This window comes from Calliphora vicina, chromosome 4 (assembly GCF_958450345.1).
Source record: "Calliphora vicina chromosome 4, idCalVici1.1, whole genome shotgun sequence".
Lineage (NCBI taxonomy): Eukaryota > Metazoa > Arthropoda > Insecta > Diptera > Calliphoridae > Calliphora > Calliphora vicina.
In genome coordinates, this window is record NC_088783.1 from 3600899 (window position 1) to 3622279 (window position 21381).

A 21381-nucleotide genomic window follows, 5' to 3' on the forward strand; every position below is an offset into this window, starting at 1 on the left:
TTTCTGAAATAAAACCTGATTTAAATATTAGATAGATAGATAGATAGATAGATCTTTCTAATCTTGTCAAATATACGAGAAAAAATGAATTTTCATTTTGACATTTACAACAAAAAACACTCTCATACTAAAAATAATTGACTTTTTTTAAAACTGATAAAACTATATGAAAGACTAAAGAACGGGACATATTTTGTATTACTCAGTTCAAAACACCCGGATTTTGAGTTATGACGTTGTTACAGCCAATGAGCGATATATAGAAATTCTGCTATTTTTTTACAAAGTTATAGTAAATTGATATAAAACTCATTCTTGGTAACACTGTTTCTTCAAATGTGATTTGAATTTACTTGCAAGCTGAGCTGCAAGTATGAAAAATATGATTGTGTTAGTAAAAAACTGTGAGTGTATTGAGTTTTTCGAACTTGCACTTGCATCATATTTATATATGGTGCATTTCATGTCAAGTAAACCAACTTTTGAAATCGAATTTTTCAACAATATCGGTGGAGAACTCTCTGAGTTAGAGGGTGTCGAAATTTGACAATTTGGCCAAGCAGGTGTTTTTTTTCACATCCATGTAACTTATTACCTATTGTTCTTAGCAAAATGTGTCCCAAATAGTTTAAATAACTCTTTCTTCAATCTTTCGAAAAAAATATTAAAAAAAAATTTTTAGATTTTTTTTTTAAATGGGCCGCTTTTTTTTCTTAAATAAAGCTGAGATATTTTGGGATATCTATCAAAATAAATATTTTGTAACTCAAGACATACAATTTTTGACATTTTTTTGCATAAAACCATATTACCATAAAACTCTTCATATTCCACCAAGTAGGGTTTTAGAGCTTGTAAATCTTTTAGTTTTTTCACATTTATATAGACCTACAACATTTTGGATTTTTTGTTTCTTAACTGGTTTTTGAAATAAACGATTCATTTATGTCCTCTTTTGAACTATCAAAGTTGTGACTATACTCGTAAATTCTATGAAATAAGTTGAAAGCAATCTAATCAAAAGAACTTTCGGGTATATGCAAATTATGTAAACCAATATGATGATGATCGAGAAAATTTAGTTTCCAATTTTAATTTTATTTCCCAATATTTCTGCTAATACAAATGTGATCCAAATATGATAATTTTTAAGACATTTTAGAGCTTTTGGTGGTAAAGTACTGAGCGTTTTTTTAATAAATAGTTATCAGGATTTGAGTTTAAGTACCTGTTTTCTCAGTAATTGTCGTCATTAAGTAAATAAATACTCCTAGATACCATTTTTCATTATTAAGTGAAATTCTTCAGAATATACAGTTTATTTAATACTGAGAACGTTACGAAAAACATAAAACTAAGACGATGTCATAAAATGTCAACATTTGTTTTCTTTATTCGCTACCACGAATAAAACATCCTAAAATTATATTAAACATGAAAACTATAAAAAAAAACATCAAATTGGAAAAAGGAAAAGAATAACATGTCAGTTCCTATTAATGTTTTGTTTTTTTTACAACATTTTCTTCATAATTTTTTAAGTTTACTTTTTCTATTTTTTTATTTATTATTATTTTTTTAATATTTGTTTTTCTACCTCGTTTTTTAAGCAAATTCAGCATCACATTTGTTAAAAGGCAACCCCTTTTTTTGGTTTATTAAAAAAAAGCAACAACAACAAAATAAATAAAAAAATAAACATAAAAATTATGTGGAATTTTTTTTAACCCAACAGTTTTTTTAACCCATTGTCATATATTTTAAGATGAGTGGGTGGGTGGTGAATGGGGTTTATGATTTTGGATTTTGGTTGGGTTCTACTTTTTCCATTTGGGTTTGAAGGAATGAATGGTTGGCAGCAAGGTACGAACGAGTAGTATGTAGTAGCACAAATATTTTATACCAGCACTAAGATTTTTTTATATACAATATATTTCTCACAAATTTTTATATATTTTTCAGTTTTTACTTTTTTTACGTTCATTTTTTTTTGCACACATACTCATCCATATATATTTGTTCGTTCTCTGGTTTAATAAAAGTTTTTTATGTCGCATTTTTATATTTTTAACGAGAAGCATTTTTTTTGCTTTAAAATTAAAATAAAAAATGTTAAAGAAAATAAAGGATGAAAACATCCTGAATGAAAAAAATAAATATTGAAATTTGTTTTGATGGACTTTTTTTCATCTTTAATGGTCGTCTTTTTTTCAAAAGGGGATAGTTGAGTTTTTTTCTGTCCATTATTTACATTTTTTTTTAATAAAATGTAGAACGGACAGTGGAAATTGCAGGTTTTGGAAGTTTAATAATGAATTTTCTTTTTTTCTTAAAAATAAAAACTGTACATATAAATTTTACAGAACAGACTTCAATAGTTTGTATTAAAACAAATTAAACAGTATTGTAGTGTAAATCAAAAAAGTATTAAGCATAGATAGATCGGAAACTCTCCTGTCAAAAAACCTAACTCAGTTGTCAAAAACCTAGTTTTCGCGCTATTTATATTATAGACAATTAAACCATGAAAAAAACCCTTTAAAGTATTTACTTTTAAATATTTGCTGAAATCTATTAAAATCATTTGAATAACATTTATTTTCATTTTATTTTTAGCTGAAACAAGAAACGATTAACAAAATTCATCATGTTGCCGCAACAGTATTGTTTGCGATGGAAATACCATCACAGTAATTTACAGACCATGTTCTCTCAACTGTTGGATCGTGGCTGCTTTTGTGATGTAACTTTGGCCTGTGAGGGCCAATTGATTAGAGCCCACAGAGTTGTGTTGTGTGCCTGCAGTACATTTTTCGATACGGTCCTAACGAACTATGCCAGTGAACGAGATCCCATTATAATAATGAAAGATATTACATTTGCCGATATCAAATGTTTAATTGAATTTATGTACAAGGGCGAAATAAATGTAGAACATGTATGTATTTTACTATACAATTATATAGATAAATATTTAACATTAATTATTTAATTGTTTCAGGCGAATTTAGCATCATTACTAAAAACTGCCGATGATCTCAAAATAAAAGGTCTGGCCGAAGTAACTTGGCGAGACGACGAGGATATACCCCCACCACCTACGCCACAAACAGAATTCCATTCACCACCACAGTCTCGGAATCGCTATGATAGTTATGGTCACGAAGCACCACACAGATCTCAATCACCGGACACTGAGCGTGAACAGAAAACTCCATCACCAAAACATTCAGCCATAGCTACGCGCATGCCCACACTGACTCCCATACCAACATCGGCTGTGTCGATAGTAGCGGCTGCCAGTTCTCCAATCGATTCGTATATGGGACCAAAACGCAAACGTGGTCGACCTCCATTGGATGATGCCTACGATGTGTTCAATGTGTAAGTAAACATACATAAACTCTGTGAAATTTAAATGTAAACATGTACGACCATTTTTATTTTGCAGCAGAAAACTGGGTCATTATAACGATCAAGGCGAGAGCACTTCATACTTGGAAGGATCTCAGTTTAATGATGAACAGAATAACCACCGCGTAACATCTCAGCATTCCAGACCAAATTCACCTTCAGCAGCATCCGTTGTCTATCAACAACATATCCAACAACAGAAACAACGCTTACGTTACCGACCCTCACGAATCCAACATGAAGACGACGTACTGGATGATGAATCGGCCACGGAACCCGAATGGATAACAAGTTCATTAGAACATGAAAATGAGCAAAAAGATCCTTTGGATCACAACGATGAGGAGGAAGATGAACTACAATCCATTAAAGAGGAAAATGATGATAACACTGCTGCTAAACGATCAACGGAAAAACGTTCTAAAGAATCTACACCAGAACATCCCAAAATGAAGGTGCTAAAACGGAAAACTTCCAAAGAGGAATCATTGCAGCACAAATCTGAAAACGAAGATGAACTGGAGACAGTAGACTCAGCCACTGTGCCACAAACTGTGGAGGAAATTGAGACCAAACAACAATCAACAAAAGAGAAATCATCTGCAGGTGCAACAAATACATCTACATCCTCAACTACAACTAATAATTCAACAGCGTCAGCTACATCCTCATCGGCATCGTCACCATCTACAAGTGCAGCTCATAAATCATCAGCTTCATCACACCACCATCATTCTCATCACTCTCATCATTCCCACTCACATTCTCATCATGCTCCACCACCACCGCCCCTACATCATCCCCATCATTATGGCAAATACGTGCCCGAAGGTTATCTGATCAATGAACACGGCATCTTAATGACTCACGATTTCATACATGCTCCGACGGCTTCAATACCAACATCATCGACATCGGCTTCCAATGGTCATCATCCAGACGAATATGTTGACATTAAAATGGAAGAATTCACCGAGGCCGAGTTACGTTTGACAACTGAGGAAATGTCTCAGTGGCAGGATGTCATTAAAATGGATGACTATTTGGCTAAAGGCAGGCGGCCACAATTCTGGGAGGAACCTTTTACTCGAAGGGTTAGTATTTATGTTAAAGATATTCAATAGGATTTTCTTTGTTCATGTTTCTGAATTGTTGTCCATTAATGTTTGGATAAAGTAGACGAACTTTTGTTTTATCTTTTATTCATAAATATCAATATGCAATCCGAAAGAACAGGAGATTTATTTTGGAAATTATTTCAAAAAGAAAATGGTTCGAATTATACTGATGTGTATCAACCTAAGATACTTGTGTACAATTAATCTGAATCTTCTAAACTTTTGTTCTGATTGCAAATGATGTATGAACGAATCGTAGGGAAGGAAATAGGTTTGAAAAAAAAAAATTTGTGACCAGCCTATTGTAAGACAAGGTGAGATACAGGGTGTCAAAGTCGACCACCTCTGGTACTTTGTACAGCTTTATAAAAAAGTTTTATTTTATGAAATATATATATGTTTGTGGTCACAAATTTAATTTTCATAAAGCTTATGTCCTCTACAATTCGTTCACACCAGAACTGTAAATGAATCATTCTATTCTGATTTTAATTCATTATGAATTAGCTAAATTTTGAATTGAAAAAATTAATTGAATGAAATTTGAATCAATTCAAACGAATTAGGCAGAAATGATTTCCAATTCATTTACAATTCATTTGAATTGAATTGATTTTGAATTAATTCAATTGAATTAGAAAAAAGAATTGGCAATTCAAATGATTTGGAAATTAATTTAATTCAAATGAATAGCTAATTCTTTTTTCTAATTCATTTGAATTAATTCAAAATCAATTCAATTCAAATGAATTGAAAACGAATTGCAATTCATTTTTACCAAATTCATTTGAATTTATTCAAATTTCATTTAATTTAAAAATGAATGATTCATTTACCGCTCTGGTTCATACATCATTTAGATTTATTACCAATTTTTTCGTTAAAAACCTCTGTGTGTCATTTGTTGCATTTCGAAAATGTTTTCTTTCGAATCAAATTACACAATAATCCCTAAGAGATTTTATAAAAAATTAAATTCAGATTCTGTGGCATATTAATTGTTGTCGTGTTAAACTGTTATATAACAAATAAAAGAGGCTTCACACAATATTTTAGCATAATTTTGAAAACGATTTATCCGATTTGATAAATTATAAATCACCCTTATCGTGGTTGGCGTAAACGTCATACGCCTACGACAGTTTCGTACTAGATTAAAGAAACAGTTTGCATTTTATCTTTAATCTAGTACGAAACAGTCGTAGGCGTAAGACGTTTACGCCAACCACGATAAGGGTGAATATGTAATAAACAAAACAATTATCATCTTATTCCCTTCATATCGCTGGCACACTTTATTACATTTGACTGTAATTGATATTTCGTTTTAATTTGCAGGTTCTTGATGCTATAAAGAATAAAAGACTTGAAATGAAAAAAGCAGCTCGTATTTTGGGAGTATCATATGGCACTCTTTACGGACGTTATCGCGAAGTATATGGCTGCCTCAAACATCCATATAGGCATGTAGTAACCAAATCCAATTCATATTCTAAATCAATTTCAACACACTAACAACATGTAATAAATATTTCATTCAATTAATTCCAAATTATAGCAGTACATCTTTAAGGCCATCTCAAAGCAGTGCTTTAAGTGTGCAACCTAGATTTGATATTGTATGGCCCTCACCCAAACCTGGGCAATTAGGTATGTTTACAAGTCGATTTCATATACATATTATTCTATATTAATAATGTTTATATACAATTTTATTCAAGACATTGGAAAATTGAGACCGAAAGATCTAAGTGAACTCTGGACTCGACCGCAAATGTGAAAAAAGTTTGTACATCCCCCCTACGCTTTGCACACAAAAATAAGGAAATAAACATGTAGTTTTAATTTAATGTTCATTTCTTCTTTCTATCCTTTTGTAAATAATATGAATTTAATAAATTACAATTAGTTTTTAGGAAAACAAGTATTTAAATCATTAGCTAAGTTAACCCCAAATCCCAAATGTTTTTTTTACTTATAAAAAAAAAATTAACTTAAAAAGTTTTTAGTAAATTACACTAACAACAAATTTTCAGTAAAAGACATTATTTAGTGTGAGGCTAGAGTTTAAGTATTTTTGTATTTTACTTTATTTATGTGTGGATGTGTGTTTTAAATAATATGACAAAGAAAGTGAAATCGATAAAAAAAAAATAAATAATTTTTAAGATGAAATTATAATAATTATAAAAATAAAACAAATATTTAGAATTTTTATAAATGTATATATTATATATGTATGTATGATGATGATGAAAACAAATATTATTTCCATATTCATATTTATTGATTAAATGATGATAGAAATATTGAAACAGATAATACTGATACATAACACATGTTGTATGTTTCATTTTGAATGTCATAAAAATAAAACTAAAAAAAAATTGTCTTAAATAATTACACTGCGGTCGAATGCAAGATTATTTTTTTTTATTTTGAAGACTGGCGTAAGAATAAATACTAAATTTGATTTAAAGTATACAGATATTAATTTTATTAATTTTATAATGATTTAAATAGACTTTTCATAGCCATAATACTTGAAAAATAGTTTTGCTCTCAAATTAGAGTTCAGCTTGTTGGAAACGTAAATGTTTTAATTCGATCCTAGTGTTATTATTCTAAATATTTAAATGAAATCGTAATTAGTGAAATACAAATTTAAAATATTTAATTATTCTTAACTGATTGTTCTAATTGCATAAGAAATTATAATAAAAAAAACAACAAATATTAAATAAAATAAAATACATACATAAATACATACCAATAAAAATAACTATCTAAAAAAATTATAATACAAATTTCATTACTTTATTAATTTATATTCAAAATAGGATCTTTCAACCAAAGAATAAAATTTCTTCATAAAATTAGCTAAAAATTTGTGTACATTGAAGCGAATATAAGAAGACAGTAAGATCTTTCATTCGGAATGTTTTCAATTCCTTGAATATTGATGGATTTTGATTTAGCTTCTTCGGATGCTGTTTAATTTTGTTAAAATATTTAGTCCCTCTCTCGCAGTAAAATTAATTCCGTATTATATTTGGTTTCTTTACCAAAAACTTGACTTTTGTTTTTATGTATCGCTACCTTAAAATAGAAAGGCCCTAACTAACGTTTGCCTTAGTTTACAGGAGAAGGAAAAAAAATCGTTTTCAAAACTGAAATCAATTTCAAAAATTATTTAGGTGTGATGAATTTCGATTGATTTCATATTCAATTTTTGGTTCATTCCATATAATTTTTATAGCAACTATGATCTATTATATAGAATTTTTGATATTTGCAAAAAGTTTTAAATGTATAAAATGCTTAGCAAGGTTGGCTACCTACCGATTCGAAATTATATTTTAGCTTAAACAATATTTTGTCTTATTTTCCAGCAAAGGTATTTTGAGATTGTTTCGGTAATAGTGTTTTTATGAAAATTTACAAAAATTTGTATTTTTAATTTAACAATAAAGTTATTGAGTAAAGTATTCTTAACTTCTATAAAACTCTATTAAATCATTCCACTATTGTAAGGCTTTTTGATAATTCTATTTAAATTTTGGAAGACGAATTTATTTAGATGTACACGATGAATGTTCCATTGAAATTTTTAAATAAAAAATTACACATGCTCTCCATAGAGGTTTTGAAACATAATTCAAATGTTAAAAAAGTGGTTTTTACAGCTTTATGTAGAATAAAAACGTATAGAGAAATTTATATGGAACTGATCCTATAAATATTATGCTACTAATTACTAAAAATTTTTTGAAAGTATTAGGCATTTTAAAATATGAGAAAAATCAATTAAGATTGTCTAAGAAATTTCAAAACTTAAGTAAACTCATTGCTAAATATAATAAAATTAATTGAACCAAACTATTTTCATGTAGTGCCCAAGTCACCAAAATCGAAATTTAATGCTATAATAACCAATTTTAATTTATGAGCTCAATATTTATTTGATTTCTCATATATTTTATTAATAAAACTTTGAAATCAAACAATAACCAACTATTTTTAAGTGCATATTTTTATATTTTAACAGCATATTTTTCATTTTTAAGTGCATATTTTATGCGCATAAAACACTTTTTTTAGAGCATATTTTTGGTTGCCCTGTTAATTACAATTATTTCGGTAAAAGTACAAAACTGAAAGTAAATTTTTGTTTTCAAACATTTACAATATAAACCCCATTGGTTTTTAACTAAGCATAAAAAACTGTGTTATCATAAACCAGTAGCTAATTCAACAACCACTTAACATAACACCAACAAACAACCACTGCATACTTTTAGGATAACAAATTTAAAATGGACTTGAAAAAGTAATTTATGGCAAATTTATTTAATTTCACCACGATTTTCTCTTTACACCATACCGCCCCTTTTAACAACCACATCGGTGTCGGCGATGTTGCAACGAGTCCGCTGTTTTTTCTAACTGTCCTTTCGTGGTAATAACGAAATTGAAAAAAAAAAGAATTTTAAAAATTTGGTGGTGTAGCAACAATGACCATGTCCTGACTGTCACACATCCCAATACCAGTGCTGTAAGGTACTTTTTCCACCTTAAATGAATTCAAACATGCTCATATAGGAATATTTACTCAAAGAACTCTGCATATATTCAAAACACTCATAAAGATTCGCTGCTTTTGTGAATGGAAAGAGTTTACAGAATATGCAAGCAATTACATGCATTTTGTAACAAAACACATGCTGTAGCGAATCATGCAATGACAGTGTCATGCAATGACAGTATTCGTTTAGTTTATGTATAGTGATAACTAAGTATTCATTTTTGCAAAATAATAAATGTGTCATTTGAATGGTATTCATGCACATCTCTGAACCAAACCGGATATATTGATGTATAAATCAGGTATGTAAGTTATTTGTGAGGCGGACATGTCTATACCCGCTATCTACAACGATCTAGAATATATACATATACATTGTGGGGTCGGAATTGAAAAATGTAGGAATGACAAACGGAATGGCAAACTCATATATACTCTTGCCACTCATTGCACGATATTTTGTGCAGGTAAGATAAAAATGCAGTTAACTTACTTACTTACGTGCTCATTAAAGCTGGTAAGTGCATTTAAGTTTACTGCCCAAAAAGGAGCTAACGGCAAATAATTTACATGAAGCTTTGTGATTTTTCCGTCTAAACATAACGACAAATTTGTTATTTTAGCTACGTTTCAAATTATTAAGATGTTGAAAACTTCTCATTTTTTCAAAATCGGATTTTCCTTATTTTGTTTTGATTTAATTTTGTATTAGGCAGCTAAATGAAATTTTTCATGAAAACCAGTAATAGCTTCCAAGAGTATTATGCACTTATCTTAAATGTGCAGGTATGAACAATGCACTTAAATTAACGAATTTATATGGAGTTTGGTAAATAAATATACAAATCACAAGTTTTGTGCACTTATATGCAAAATGCTCTTAAGTGAAAGGCAGGTAAGTCAAAACTACTGTATTTCATTTAGCAAAATATTTGGGTGAGGATATTTAATTGAAAAAAAGTTTTTTTATTTTATAATATATAAATCTTAAAAAAGCCTTTAAAATAACCAATCGGAATGTTTTTGTCGTTTTTATTTCGAAACTGTTTTTATTTTATTAATTCCGATTTCATTAGCTGCTTATTTTGGACACCCTATATATTGTTTTGTGTTGTTTTAAATTAATTACTAATTTTTGGATACCCTTTATTGTATGTATTGTTTTTTTTTTTTAAATTTTTTAAAAAAACTTAATTACTAATTACCATAATTGGTAATTCCATTACATGTAATTGAAAAATAATTGGCAATGTCCCAGTCTGCCTTACTCTGTTTCTATAAATTAAATAAAAAGGCTGAAAATTTTAAATACACGATTTTTTTAAATCTTGAATAAAAACGCTTACCCTACAAAACGATATACATCAAGGCGAATTCATACAAGGTGCTATAAGTTCTACAAATACAACAATTGGTCTTAACAAATGTCAAAAAACAAAAATGAAAAATTAAACAAATATGCATTAAAACTTAATGTAGTGTAGATAATTGTATAGTGAAGGCTTCACTTATTTATGTTAAAAATAAATATTTTGTTAATATGGTTAGAATATGTAGATATTTAAATATAAAAACAAGCTTTGACAACTGTTAGAACCAAAAAGTAAAAAAAAAAATTATCAGCTGTTTGACTGACTCAACCTTGTATAAATTCGCCTTGATATACATATGTCCACAAAAAGTTTTGAAATACCCAACTTTAGGGATAAATTAATCCCCAATACTGGCAGGCCTGCCCAACACTGCTGTCATATAGTCACCAGACTTGCCAGATGCAAATTCACTGATTAATGGAGAGCAAGGCGAATCTATAGAAGGTGACGACAGAAGAACAGCTGATTATTTTTTTTATTCACTTGTTTAGACAAGTGAACTGTCAATTGACTTGTGTTTGTTGTGGCGAAAAATACAACAAACCCAAAAGCAAAAACAACCACAGGCAACTTTGACAGTTCACTAATCTTTTTACAAAAACAAAGTACTTGTTGTTTTTGTATATGTTGTATTTGTTGTAGTTCTGTCGTCACCTTCTATAAATTCGCCTTGATGGAGAGGGAGAGAGATTTTGAAATTATTTTTTTGCTCATTGAGTAATTGAGAGCGTCCATTAATTTATAAAACCAAAATTGAGTAAAAATGAAAGCCGTTTGTTCATTACGTTTTTGGTCGTGATACGCGTTGGTTCTGTTCAGCGGACTGTTTTCGTTAATAACGTGTGCGCGTTAGTAAGTGTATAGTGTCTGTGTAAGAAACAAGAAAATAATATTTTAGTGTACCACATCAAAAAATTGTCTTCAATTCGTCTTGATTAAACTAAAGTGAGTTGAATTTAGTTGTTGTGTACATATGTATAATAATAATGGTGGCATTAATTAAAATAACAAAAAAATAAATTTATAAAATTTTTGGGCACCGCACCCTAAAATCTACAACATTAAAAAGCAAAATAGATTGTGTAAAAAATGAGAAAAGCTAAATTACAATATTTAGAAAGAACCTAAAAAAACCTAACTACATGAATTATTTATAAATTTAAAAATAAATGCTACTTATTTCATTCTTTCTGTGAACAAGTTTCAATTAAAATATTTTAAAAACGGTTTTTCTTATTTATTTGTACTTATTTCAATTGCCAAGTGGCTGTACTGACTAAAAACAACAAAAAATAAAACTACTACTATAAACTCCACACCAACAAAAACATCATCAACAAACATCATAATTATCTAAATATTTTGTTCATTTATTTAACGAATATCATCATCATCATACATTTCTACCAAACACAACAACAAACAAATAAAAAAAAATAACGTAAACGAAACAAGCCAAATAAATTATATAGAAAAGACGTATACAAAAGTAACAAGAAAACAACAAAAAAAAAATAACGTAAATTATTGTTGTTGTTGCTGCTTGCAAAATTAAACTCAAAAAACAGAATTAACCAAATTATACTCTCTTTTGAAAAGACAATTTCTCACGCTCACCTGAGCGTGGCTTTATTTGCTCAACTTTTTATTGTGTACTTTGCAGGGATGGAATAGTTTAAGGGATTCGAAATTTTTTGATATTACATATTTATAATAAAATGTAGAGTATCTAAGCTTTATACACTAAAAATACTCGAATGTCTTGTTTGAAGGACTAACAAAGTTCACTGAATGTATTTTTATACGGTTCTACTCCAATTGTAGAACATTGGAACTCAATGAGTTTCATAATAACTCACTTAAATTGATAAAAGTGCTACTTGTCAAACAATTTATTTAAAAATTTGATTTTTTAAAAAATATAATTTGTTGAATTGCTGAAATGCGTAATGAATAAACTCAGTAATCGCTTAAAATTTACAAATACCAGGACTTCTACCAACAAATTTTTAGAAAATGTCAGTTTCTTCGGGAAATTTTATTTATGAAGGCCTATCTTCTAAAATATTAAATTTCACTTAAACATCACTATTATCAGGAAAAAAATTATATTTATTAATGGTGAAAAGATTAAAAAGTATTTGATGAGTTAATGAATTTAATTTAACCCAAATTTAGATACCGACTAATTTTCAAGAGCTAATGATACCTTTGCAAATTGTGCTCAATATTCTTTTGTATTCGATTTTATAATCGATTATATAGGTATCTAATAAAGAATATTAATTTTCACTTTGAGAATAAAAAATAATTTGTATTTAATATTTTGCTAACGAATAAAATTTTCCGTTCCTGGAATTTTATATACAGAGAAAGAACCTCTGTGTGCGTGAGTTTTTTTTTTTTTTATTAAAATATAGTTTGTTTTAGATTTTCTTCTCATTTTATGTCGGAGTTTATGAAAATAAACTACTTTTTATGTATTAAATTATGATTTAATTTATAAATGATAGTTTTATTAATTGAATAAAATAACAGTGTTGATGGATGTGATGACTTAATGTTGTGCAATTTTAGTTGTTGTTGTTGAGTGAGAGGAAGATGATGATGATGATGAGGAGAGTGTGTTAAAATGAAAATGTATGAGTGCGTGTTTGTTTTTGTAGTTTTGTTGATGTCACTCTTTACTAATGGCATTGCCATATAAATAAACATTAAAGGAATTTCTTTTTAGTAAATAAAAAGGAATTTCTTCAAATTTCTGGAGTCCCCTTTTTATCAATTAATTTCAAGGTAAGTTTTTGACAATTATTATTCAGAAATATGTTGGTACAGATGACATATTTCTATTTTTATATTTATTTTTACCTATTATCTGGTACTACTTTATTCTGAAAAGTTGCCGCATTTCTTTTACACTTCATCATATAAGAAATCTTTTAAATTGGAAACCTTTATGAAATTGTAAAGATAAGTTAAAGATAAAAATAACTGTAAAGCAAAAATCTACAAAAACAATAAGTGTTCTAAATGTTTGTTTTGAAAATATTGTTTTAATTTTAAGTTTTATTATTTAAGTAGACGATCCCTTGAAAAAGTAGACATAACATCTACGAAACGTCGGGAAAATTGTAATAAAAATATGATTTTTTATTTACATTAAGGAAGTTCAGGCCCTATTAGCTTAAGAAACTCAACAACTTTAAAATAATTAAATTTGGCCAAATATAAACACTAAATAACTTATTTAAGTCTATATCAGTTTACTCTCAAATATCATTCAATTTAGTCCATATTTAAACTATGTATTGCAACAAATGAAGATATCCTGCACATTTTAAATTTTAATAAATTCCGTTAAAACGTAAATTTACAGGAATAAAACTCATACTATTTATGTGCAGAATGAGAAAAATAAAAAAAATTAATTTGATATTCTATTGTATTGAAAATCTCAATATTATTATAATTTCTCCAAAAAAAGTTTCGCTAATTATTTCGAAATGGGTGTCATTTCCTATATTTGAGCATGTTAAAATTTTTGCCCGAATACCGAAACTTTTATAAAGGAAATTATATGGCGGCGTTATCTTTTCTGGCATAAATGATGCCTTTATTATGCTTTTTACCTTTATTTGTGATTTTTTCGGAAAAAATATAGTTTGGTAAACGTATAACGTGTTCTTTTCATATAATGTTTCCCTTAAAACCCCGAAAATATGCTACATGTTTCACCCTCAGTTTTATCAAAGGGTTAGAAAGGAGCCACATTTTAAATAACTTTGCTGGTTATTGTTTTTGACATTTTTTGATTAAAATGTTAAAATGGATGCAAAAATTATAGTTTTAGAATATGTAGATGCTACATTAAAGAAAACTGTATAAAATGGTAATGGTTTTTGTTCTATTGTGATCGTTAAAAATTTGACACATTCTAAGGTTATAGGTAACCTTTAATAATTAATACAAAATATGTCGGCAATATTTTGTGTCAGAAAAGAAAACGCCAATAGATTATATCGTCACCTTAAATGCAAACGAACGTAACTACACAAAAACTCAAAACGAGTTTTTGATTGATTATGGTCTTTATTAAAGAAATTCAAACGCAAAAAATTGGCAAAAATACTTTATTATTATTGATTTTATAACGTAACAAAAATAAAAGTGTAGTTACGTCAGTTTGTATTTAAGGTTACGATATGGAATTTTAAAGGAAAACCAAGTTTTTAATATAATAAATATAATACAAAAACGTATATTTTATTGTAAAATGTCTAAGGATCCTGTAAAAAAAAGTTCAAGATCAATGGAGTCCACAATTTAAAGTGGAGTGCTGCAGGACACCTAAACATTAGCTGAAAAATGGTCTGAAATTATTATTTTTTTAAATTAATACTAGGATTAAGCCGAATAATGATTTTTGACCGAATACCTATTCGGTTCGGTTTCGGCCAGAAAAACCGGTTTCAGTTGGGCTCTTTAAAACTGTTAATTTAAATCAGATCAAAATTACCGTTATCCGTAAAATACCTACTAAAAGTCAACATGATTTAGAATAAAATCAACTATAATTTTCACTTTGAGAAAATAAAAAAAGCGAAAGAAATACCTAGTTAATGTTTAGATTTCTTCAACTCGTGCAATTTCTGTTTGTGTTCCCAAACAAATGTGTATAATACAAGCTCTGACAGGTGGTGGTATGAGAGAGAGTTGGTTCCAAGTACAAATTTTCCATAAAAACAAGTTGTGTTATTTTGTTTTTATTTTTGTCTCCTTTTCTTTAGCATTTTCTTTCGCATTTTTTTTTATCTATTGAATTAATTTGGACCAAAAAATAAAAAATATAAAAACAAAAGACAAATCTGCACATAACAAACACATTTACATATAAATTTTGAATTTTTATTTCATACACACATAGAAAAACAAATCAGTGACTGCTTCCTTCCTCCCATCGCCATAGAAACGCTAAATGAAATTCTTGAGTGTTTTTTGTTGTTGTTTGTTTTATAATAAAACAGGTTTTCTTCTAACAACAACATTTTGAGTCTAATTTTTTTTAAGTGTTTGAAAGAGCAAAGAGAGCAACACAAAAGAGTGATAGAGAAAATAAACTAATTCACACTCATTTTTGATCCAAGGTGGGGCAGGCAGTCAATATGGTTATTAATGATATAAAAAGCGTTAGTTAGAGTTGAACTAGCATTCAAAAAAAAAAAAAAATTAAAAAAAAGCTAAACTAACCCCACCAGTATCATATCATCATGGCTTATGGAAATGTAGTTTAAATCTATGTAGCTTCGTTATGAAGTTGAGGGCCCAAATATAAAGCAGCAAACTAGAAAACACGTTGTAGATTTTTTTCTAAATACATAGTAAGATCTTTTTTTCATTACTCTTTGAATTTAGCACAATTGTTTGAAACCGAAATGGAAAATTTAATAAAAAACAAATAATTATGTTCATATCGTCACATAAAATGCAAAAGGGCGTATCAACACTTTTTAAAATTTTATAGGAGAGACATAAAACTAAATAAAATTTAAAGTGTTTTATATGATTTTCTTTTCTTTAATAAAGTCGTTATTTTTAAAAATAGAAAGCTAAAAAATTCAAAATTGAGTTTTTAATGGATATTGGTACAAGGCGCATCAAGGCACATGTCTTCAGCCGTGATGCGCCTTGTACCAATATCCATTAAAAACTCAATTTTGAATTTTTTGTTTGTTACGCCCTTTTGCATTTCAGATGACGATATTATTTGTGTGTGTTGTGTGCTTATGTACATATTTCATTTAAAAACCGTGGCTAAAATGGCTTTATTTTAACCACACAACTGAATTGGTTACTGTGTGTAGTTGTTGTTGTTGACAACTAACTGACTGGCCTCTAGACTCCTCTCATCAACATCAACATCATCACAAATGACGTCAGCTTTTGAAAAGTAACAAACAAAAGTATTCATTCAGCCTACAAAAATCAACAACATTCAAAAAATATTTGGCATTTATACAAATTTTTGTATTTGTGTTTTATTTAGTGCGTATTGTTGCGTGATGTTTTTTTTTTGTTTTTATTTTAAGTTTTTGGGGTCGTTTGTTTATTTTTATATATAAAAAAAATTTAGTTCGTTTCGTTTTCATTTTTTTTTTAAATTTTCATTTGAAATTATTAATAAATTTGTCTTGCTTTATTAATTAATAAAAATGTATTTATGTTAAGAATTGATTAATAAAGTATTTTAGGAAGTGAGTAGTAGTGGTATACATATTTTTAATACCTTAATATTTACAAAATTCTCAAATATTCTTGGGAGAATGTTGTCAGCTTACAAAGTCTGTTGGGATAAATTTACAATATTTTATGGGACAATTTTACATACTGCACCAAATATATAAATACATCCAACACACAGTGATTTAGACAAATTTGTTATTTGCATTTCGGTAGCTCGTGAACGATTAACGAAATTCACATAGTCAGTGCTGGGTTGTTTTTGATATGGTTTGTATTTACATTAGTTCGTAGTTGAAATGGGGGGCTAGTGGGCGGCCCCCCAAAGTTCTCCAATTATCCGTGAAAGAAATAGAAACAAAATTTGGATCGATTAACCGTAATTACCTCAATTATCCGGGATTATAAGCAACATTTTTTTCGATTATTTTTGAACAACAAACACAATGTGAATAAAACGAAAAAGAGGAATTCCCATTCGGAACTGAAAATATTTAAAGACTGCTGAAGAACCAAAAGTAGATTTCGCATTTTATGAATGGTTCTGGAATAATCGAACTCCAATTTCTGGATTAAGAGTGAATGAAAAGGCTAAAATATTCCACTCAAAATTAAACAAAAAAGCGACATGGAATTCACAAACTTGGGAGAAAAATCTTTAGCTGATTATATAGCTGGCACAATTCATATCAATAGAATAAAAAAACAAAAGCAATGAACGCTTTATACAATTTTCCAAACCAAACGCCTTTGATCCAACCGATGGATCAGGATGCAATATGGAGCTTTAAATGTCATTATCGAAAAACTATATAAAAATTTAAGAAAAAGTTTAAATGCGTGGAATAACTTACTCTGCCCAGAAAATTAAATGCTGTTGGCATATGTCCGAAATTTAATAAAATCCTTATATTATTTAAACATGTACATAAAATCCTTTAAAAAACTACTAAAATTTGGTACTCAATTAACCGGGAAAATTGATTATCCAGAATGCTGAAAATATCTACAAAAAATACGCTTGAATTTGTGGGATATCTCTAAGTTCAAGAGATATTTATGTTGACAAATCTTTTTTTTTTTTTTAATTTTCGGACCACTTTTCTATGTGACGGACCTACGAAAATTTTCTTTGAAATATCCCCTATATTACTGACATATAGTTATCTGGCCCCTATTAAAAGTTACACGCATCCAAATTCGGAACATGTAAAATATGGCATATTTTTTACGTTTTTTAAAAATAAAATTTTAAATTTTTTCTTCTTGAAAAATCATGAAATTTCAGATTTTTATAGAAAATATTATTCTGAAAATTTAAAGAATACCTTTTTTCTTCAAAAGATTATTCCTCATTTCTAAGAGATTAATCAAAAATCAAATTGAATTATGAGCAAATATTTTAAATGAATTTGGATTAGATTTGAATTAACGAAAATGTAATCATCATTCAAAGGTGGAACCAATTTTTACATATAAATCAGATTAAATGTCAGTCATTACAAAACTACTTCTAAGTAATGCAGATGGTATGTTGTAGTAATTGAAAAGTTAGTTGTTCAATAATTGCTACTCAATACTAAGACACCATGAGTATTCAAATTTAAGTAATTTTTTAGAATTTGTTAAATAATTTTAAAATTTGTTCCAATCGATGAAATAAATGGTTGAAGTCATGACGTCATGTTTATTTCAAATAATTGTTTCGGTTACCAAATAAAAAATTCATATTTTTCTTTAATTTCCACATATACTACATAAGTATTAATTCATAATTATTAATTTTTTTTCGGCTTTATATTTAATATAAAAACCATTATATTTAATTTGTTTGTTTGGTGCGCGAGTACAATTAATGATGAGTGCCCAAATAATGTGCCGTCATTGAAATGTTTATTGATGTGTCATGTTGTTGTTGCTGTTGTATCTTTAAACAGTTCCCCAAAGGGACTTGAGATTAATTATGGATGATTCCTAAATATATTTCCCCGCAAAAGTTTAAAAGTTGTAATGTTTAATACTTGAAGCATTTGTGTGACTTTAAAGTTAGCTCAAGCGATCTTTACTTTAACTCTTTAGCCTTTCCTCTTGCCCTCTTGTATGGGCAGAATTTAATACATTTGATTTTTTTCAGCCATTTGCCCTGAAATATGTATTTTCTTTTTTTTTTTTGTTAAAATTTTGGTTGATTTCTCTTTGCTTATTTGAAAATGTTTTTGTGATTCGTTTGTGTACAGAATTAAATAAATTTCGGCGCGCTTAAGTATATTTTTCGTAATTTGTTGTTGTTGTATCTAAATTTAAAGCTTTTTATAACCAATTTATGATTATATTATTGTATTTTTTCAGTTCATTTATTTGTATTCTGTTTTTGCTGAATATTTTTTTCAGAATTTGTATTTTTCTATAACATGCTTGCTGCTGGTTTGTTCTTTGGATTATTTTGTTTGTCTGTCTCACTACCTCGAGTGTTTGAGTTTTTTTTTTGTTTTTTTGGTTTATTGTATCTTTATATTTTCGTTTTAATAATGTTGAATATGTTGAAAAGATTACGTCATGTATTTGTCGTAACAGATGATTTAGAATTTATTGTATTTTGTGGATTTTATTTTATTTTTATGTCACACGTTATTCACTTAAAAACAAATAACAACAAAACTAATTCACAGAAAATAATTTTAACAATTTTATATGTTGAAAATATGTATGAAACTGGTTCTGTAAAAATTTATAAAACTAGTTTTTTTTTTTTTTTAAATTATTTTAATTTTAAGCAAAACGCCTTGTTTATATTTAATATGTAGAGAATTCAAATTTTGTAAAATAGTTGCTTAAAATAATCAAGAATTACTATGTATAAAATTTAAAACAAACTTTTTACAAAGCATACCTATTAATAACTATGATTTGTTCATTAGAAATCCAACGAACGAACCTAGTTGAGTTTGAAAATTAAAAAATCTAAGAAAATAAACCCAATAAGCATTTTTACTGGAATTCATATTAAAAGCAAGTGTAATTCAAGCATTGAATTATACACTTTATGTCAATAGCATTCTCCAGAGAAAAGGAATAAAAATTCAAGCCATATGTTTTTTTGTTTGAAACATATTTTATTTTTTCAAATATTTTTCAAGTTTAAAACATAATTATATTTGCATTTAAGATTAAGAATAAGTTGAGTTGAGGCGTTTCTTAAATTGAGAATAAATTCCCCTAATTGTCGAGAAAGCTATTGTTCTCAAATGTTTATCAAACGTTTGATATATGATAGGAGGTCTTATTGGCTATCGAGTAGTATAATTATATTATTTTGAAATAAAACAAACAATAATTTTACAAAAGCAAAGAAATTTATTGATTAAATTCATAAAAGTTGCAAAACCATAGAATATGCTACTCCTACATTCAATTCTTTCTTGAGCTTGGCAATACTGTTTGAATTCCGCACAGCCCAACTATTTTTAATCTCATTGTTTAATTTTCATCAATTAAAGTTTTTTTTTATTTTCATTCATTTCCGCAATTGTTATTTTTTTTTATTTATTTATTTTAACATCGTCACGATCTTTACCCAATTTTTTGCTTGATTTCTGAATGGTTTTCAAAGAGTCAATCATCCCATCATTTTCTTAATTTAACACTAGAGTAGTTTTTAAGATGTCGTTGGAATTGTAGTTAATTGTATATTTATTTATATCATACACATATTAGGGTTTCTAAGCGGTAATAAATACAAGACATTTTCTCTCAATAATTTATTTTATTTAAATTAAGTATGATTTGTTATTAAAATTGCAAATCTTTTTGTTTTTGTGTTTGTTTTCATACAAACATTATCGAATTTTTCGATTTATTTTGTCACTAGCATAAAGATCAGAAAAAACTTATTTTGCTCATGGCCGTGATTAATCTAATTGAGTTTTTTGTTAAGAATGTTAAGAATCTTTAAAATTTTGCCCATAATCAAAATAGACTATTTAATAAAATTCCCTGTAATTTCTGGAAATAGAGCTAAATGTTTATATTTTCCCGGAAATAAAAATGAGCGGATAATTGCAAACCCTTATATGTACAAACATTAAACTTGTACATCATATACTTGGGAAACTATTATTTATTTTTATTGTTTATTCACTACTACTTACTTTCCCAAAGTTAGTATCTTGTAATCACTTAGTCAAATTGAAATTTTCAGTTAAATTTTAAGATCTATTTTACAGTGGTCTTGGATTTTATTACAATTCTCAAGTAAGTTATGTAAGTTGTGCTAATCTATTGCCAAATAGATTAACTTCCTGTCACGTAAATTGGGGAAGATCTATAAAATATATTGGGTAAATGACTTAAAAATGGGAGTTTTTGTTTTTAATAACTTATATGTCATTACAGTACATGTCTGTCATTTATTTTTATTTAGTTATTGAACATATAGTAAGTTTTTTTGGCTTCGAAAATGTCGAATTTTGTGCCAACAAAGCGTCATATGCGGGAAGTTTTGCTTTACTTCTTTAATTTTAAAAAAATGTGCTGCTGAAGCACACCGATTGCTCACCGAAGCTTATGGTGAATGTGTTCGATCGGTTTCAACGAGCGATAGATGATTTGCGCTGTTCAGAAGTGGTGATTTTTCACACAGAAGATATACACTGGG

General features: G+C 28.1%; 2 protein-coding genes across 5 annotated transcripts in view; both read left to right on the forward strand.

The window, feature by feature from the left end:
• Nucleotides 1-7339, forward strand: part of LOC135956930 (protein tramtrack, beta isoform) — a 68998-nt gene extending 61659 nt beyond the window's left edge. Inside the window, exons 2-7 of one of the 2 annotated variants that reach the window (XM_065507542.1) lie at nt 2617-2938; nt 3002-3384; nt 3452-4508; nt 5871-5995; nt 6094-6182; nt 6254-7339. In XM_065507542.1, coding sequence (XP_065363614.1) covers nt 2648-2938; nt 3002-3384; nt 3452-4508; nt 5871-5995; nt 6094-6182; nt 6254-6312 — 2004 coding nt within the window. In that variant the 5' untranslated portion in view covers nt 2617-2647 and the 3' untranslated portion in view covers nt 6313-7339. Of the gene's footprint in view, nt 1-2616; nt 2939-3001; nt 3385-3451; nt 4509-5870; nt 5996-6090; nt 6183-6253 lie in introns of both variants that reach the window. The other variant, XM_065507541.1, reaches the window with a different exon arrangement.
• A 3948-nt stretch (nt 7340-11287) lies between these two features.
• Nucleotides 11288-21381, forward strand: part of Nrg (Neuroglian) — a 112436-nt gene continuing 102342 nt past the window's right edge. For all 3 annotated transcript variants that reach the window (XM_065510185.1, XM_065510188.1, XM_065510187.1), the window contains exon 1: nt 11288-11435. The gene's annotated coding sequence lies outside the window, so the exon portion shown is untranslated. The remainder of the gene's footprint in view (nt 11436-21381) is intronic.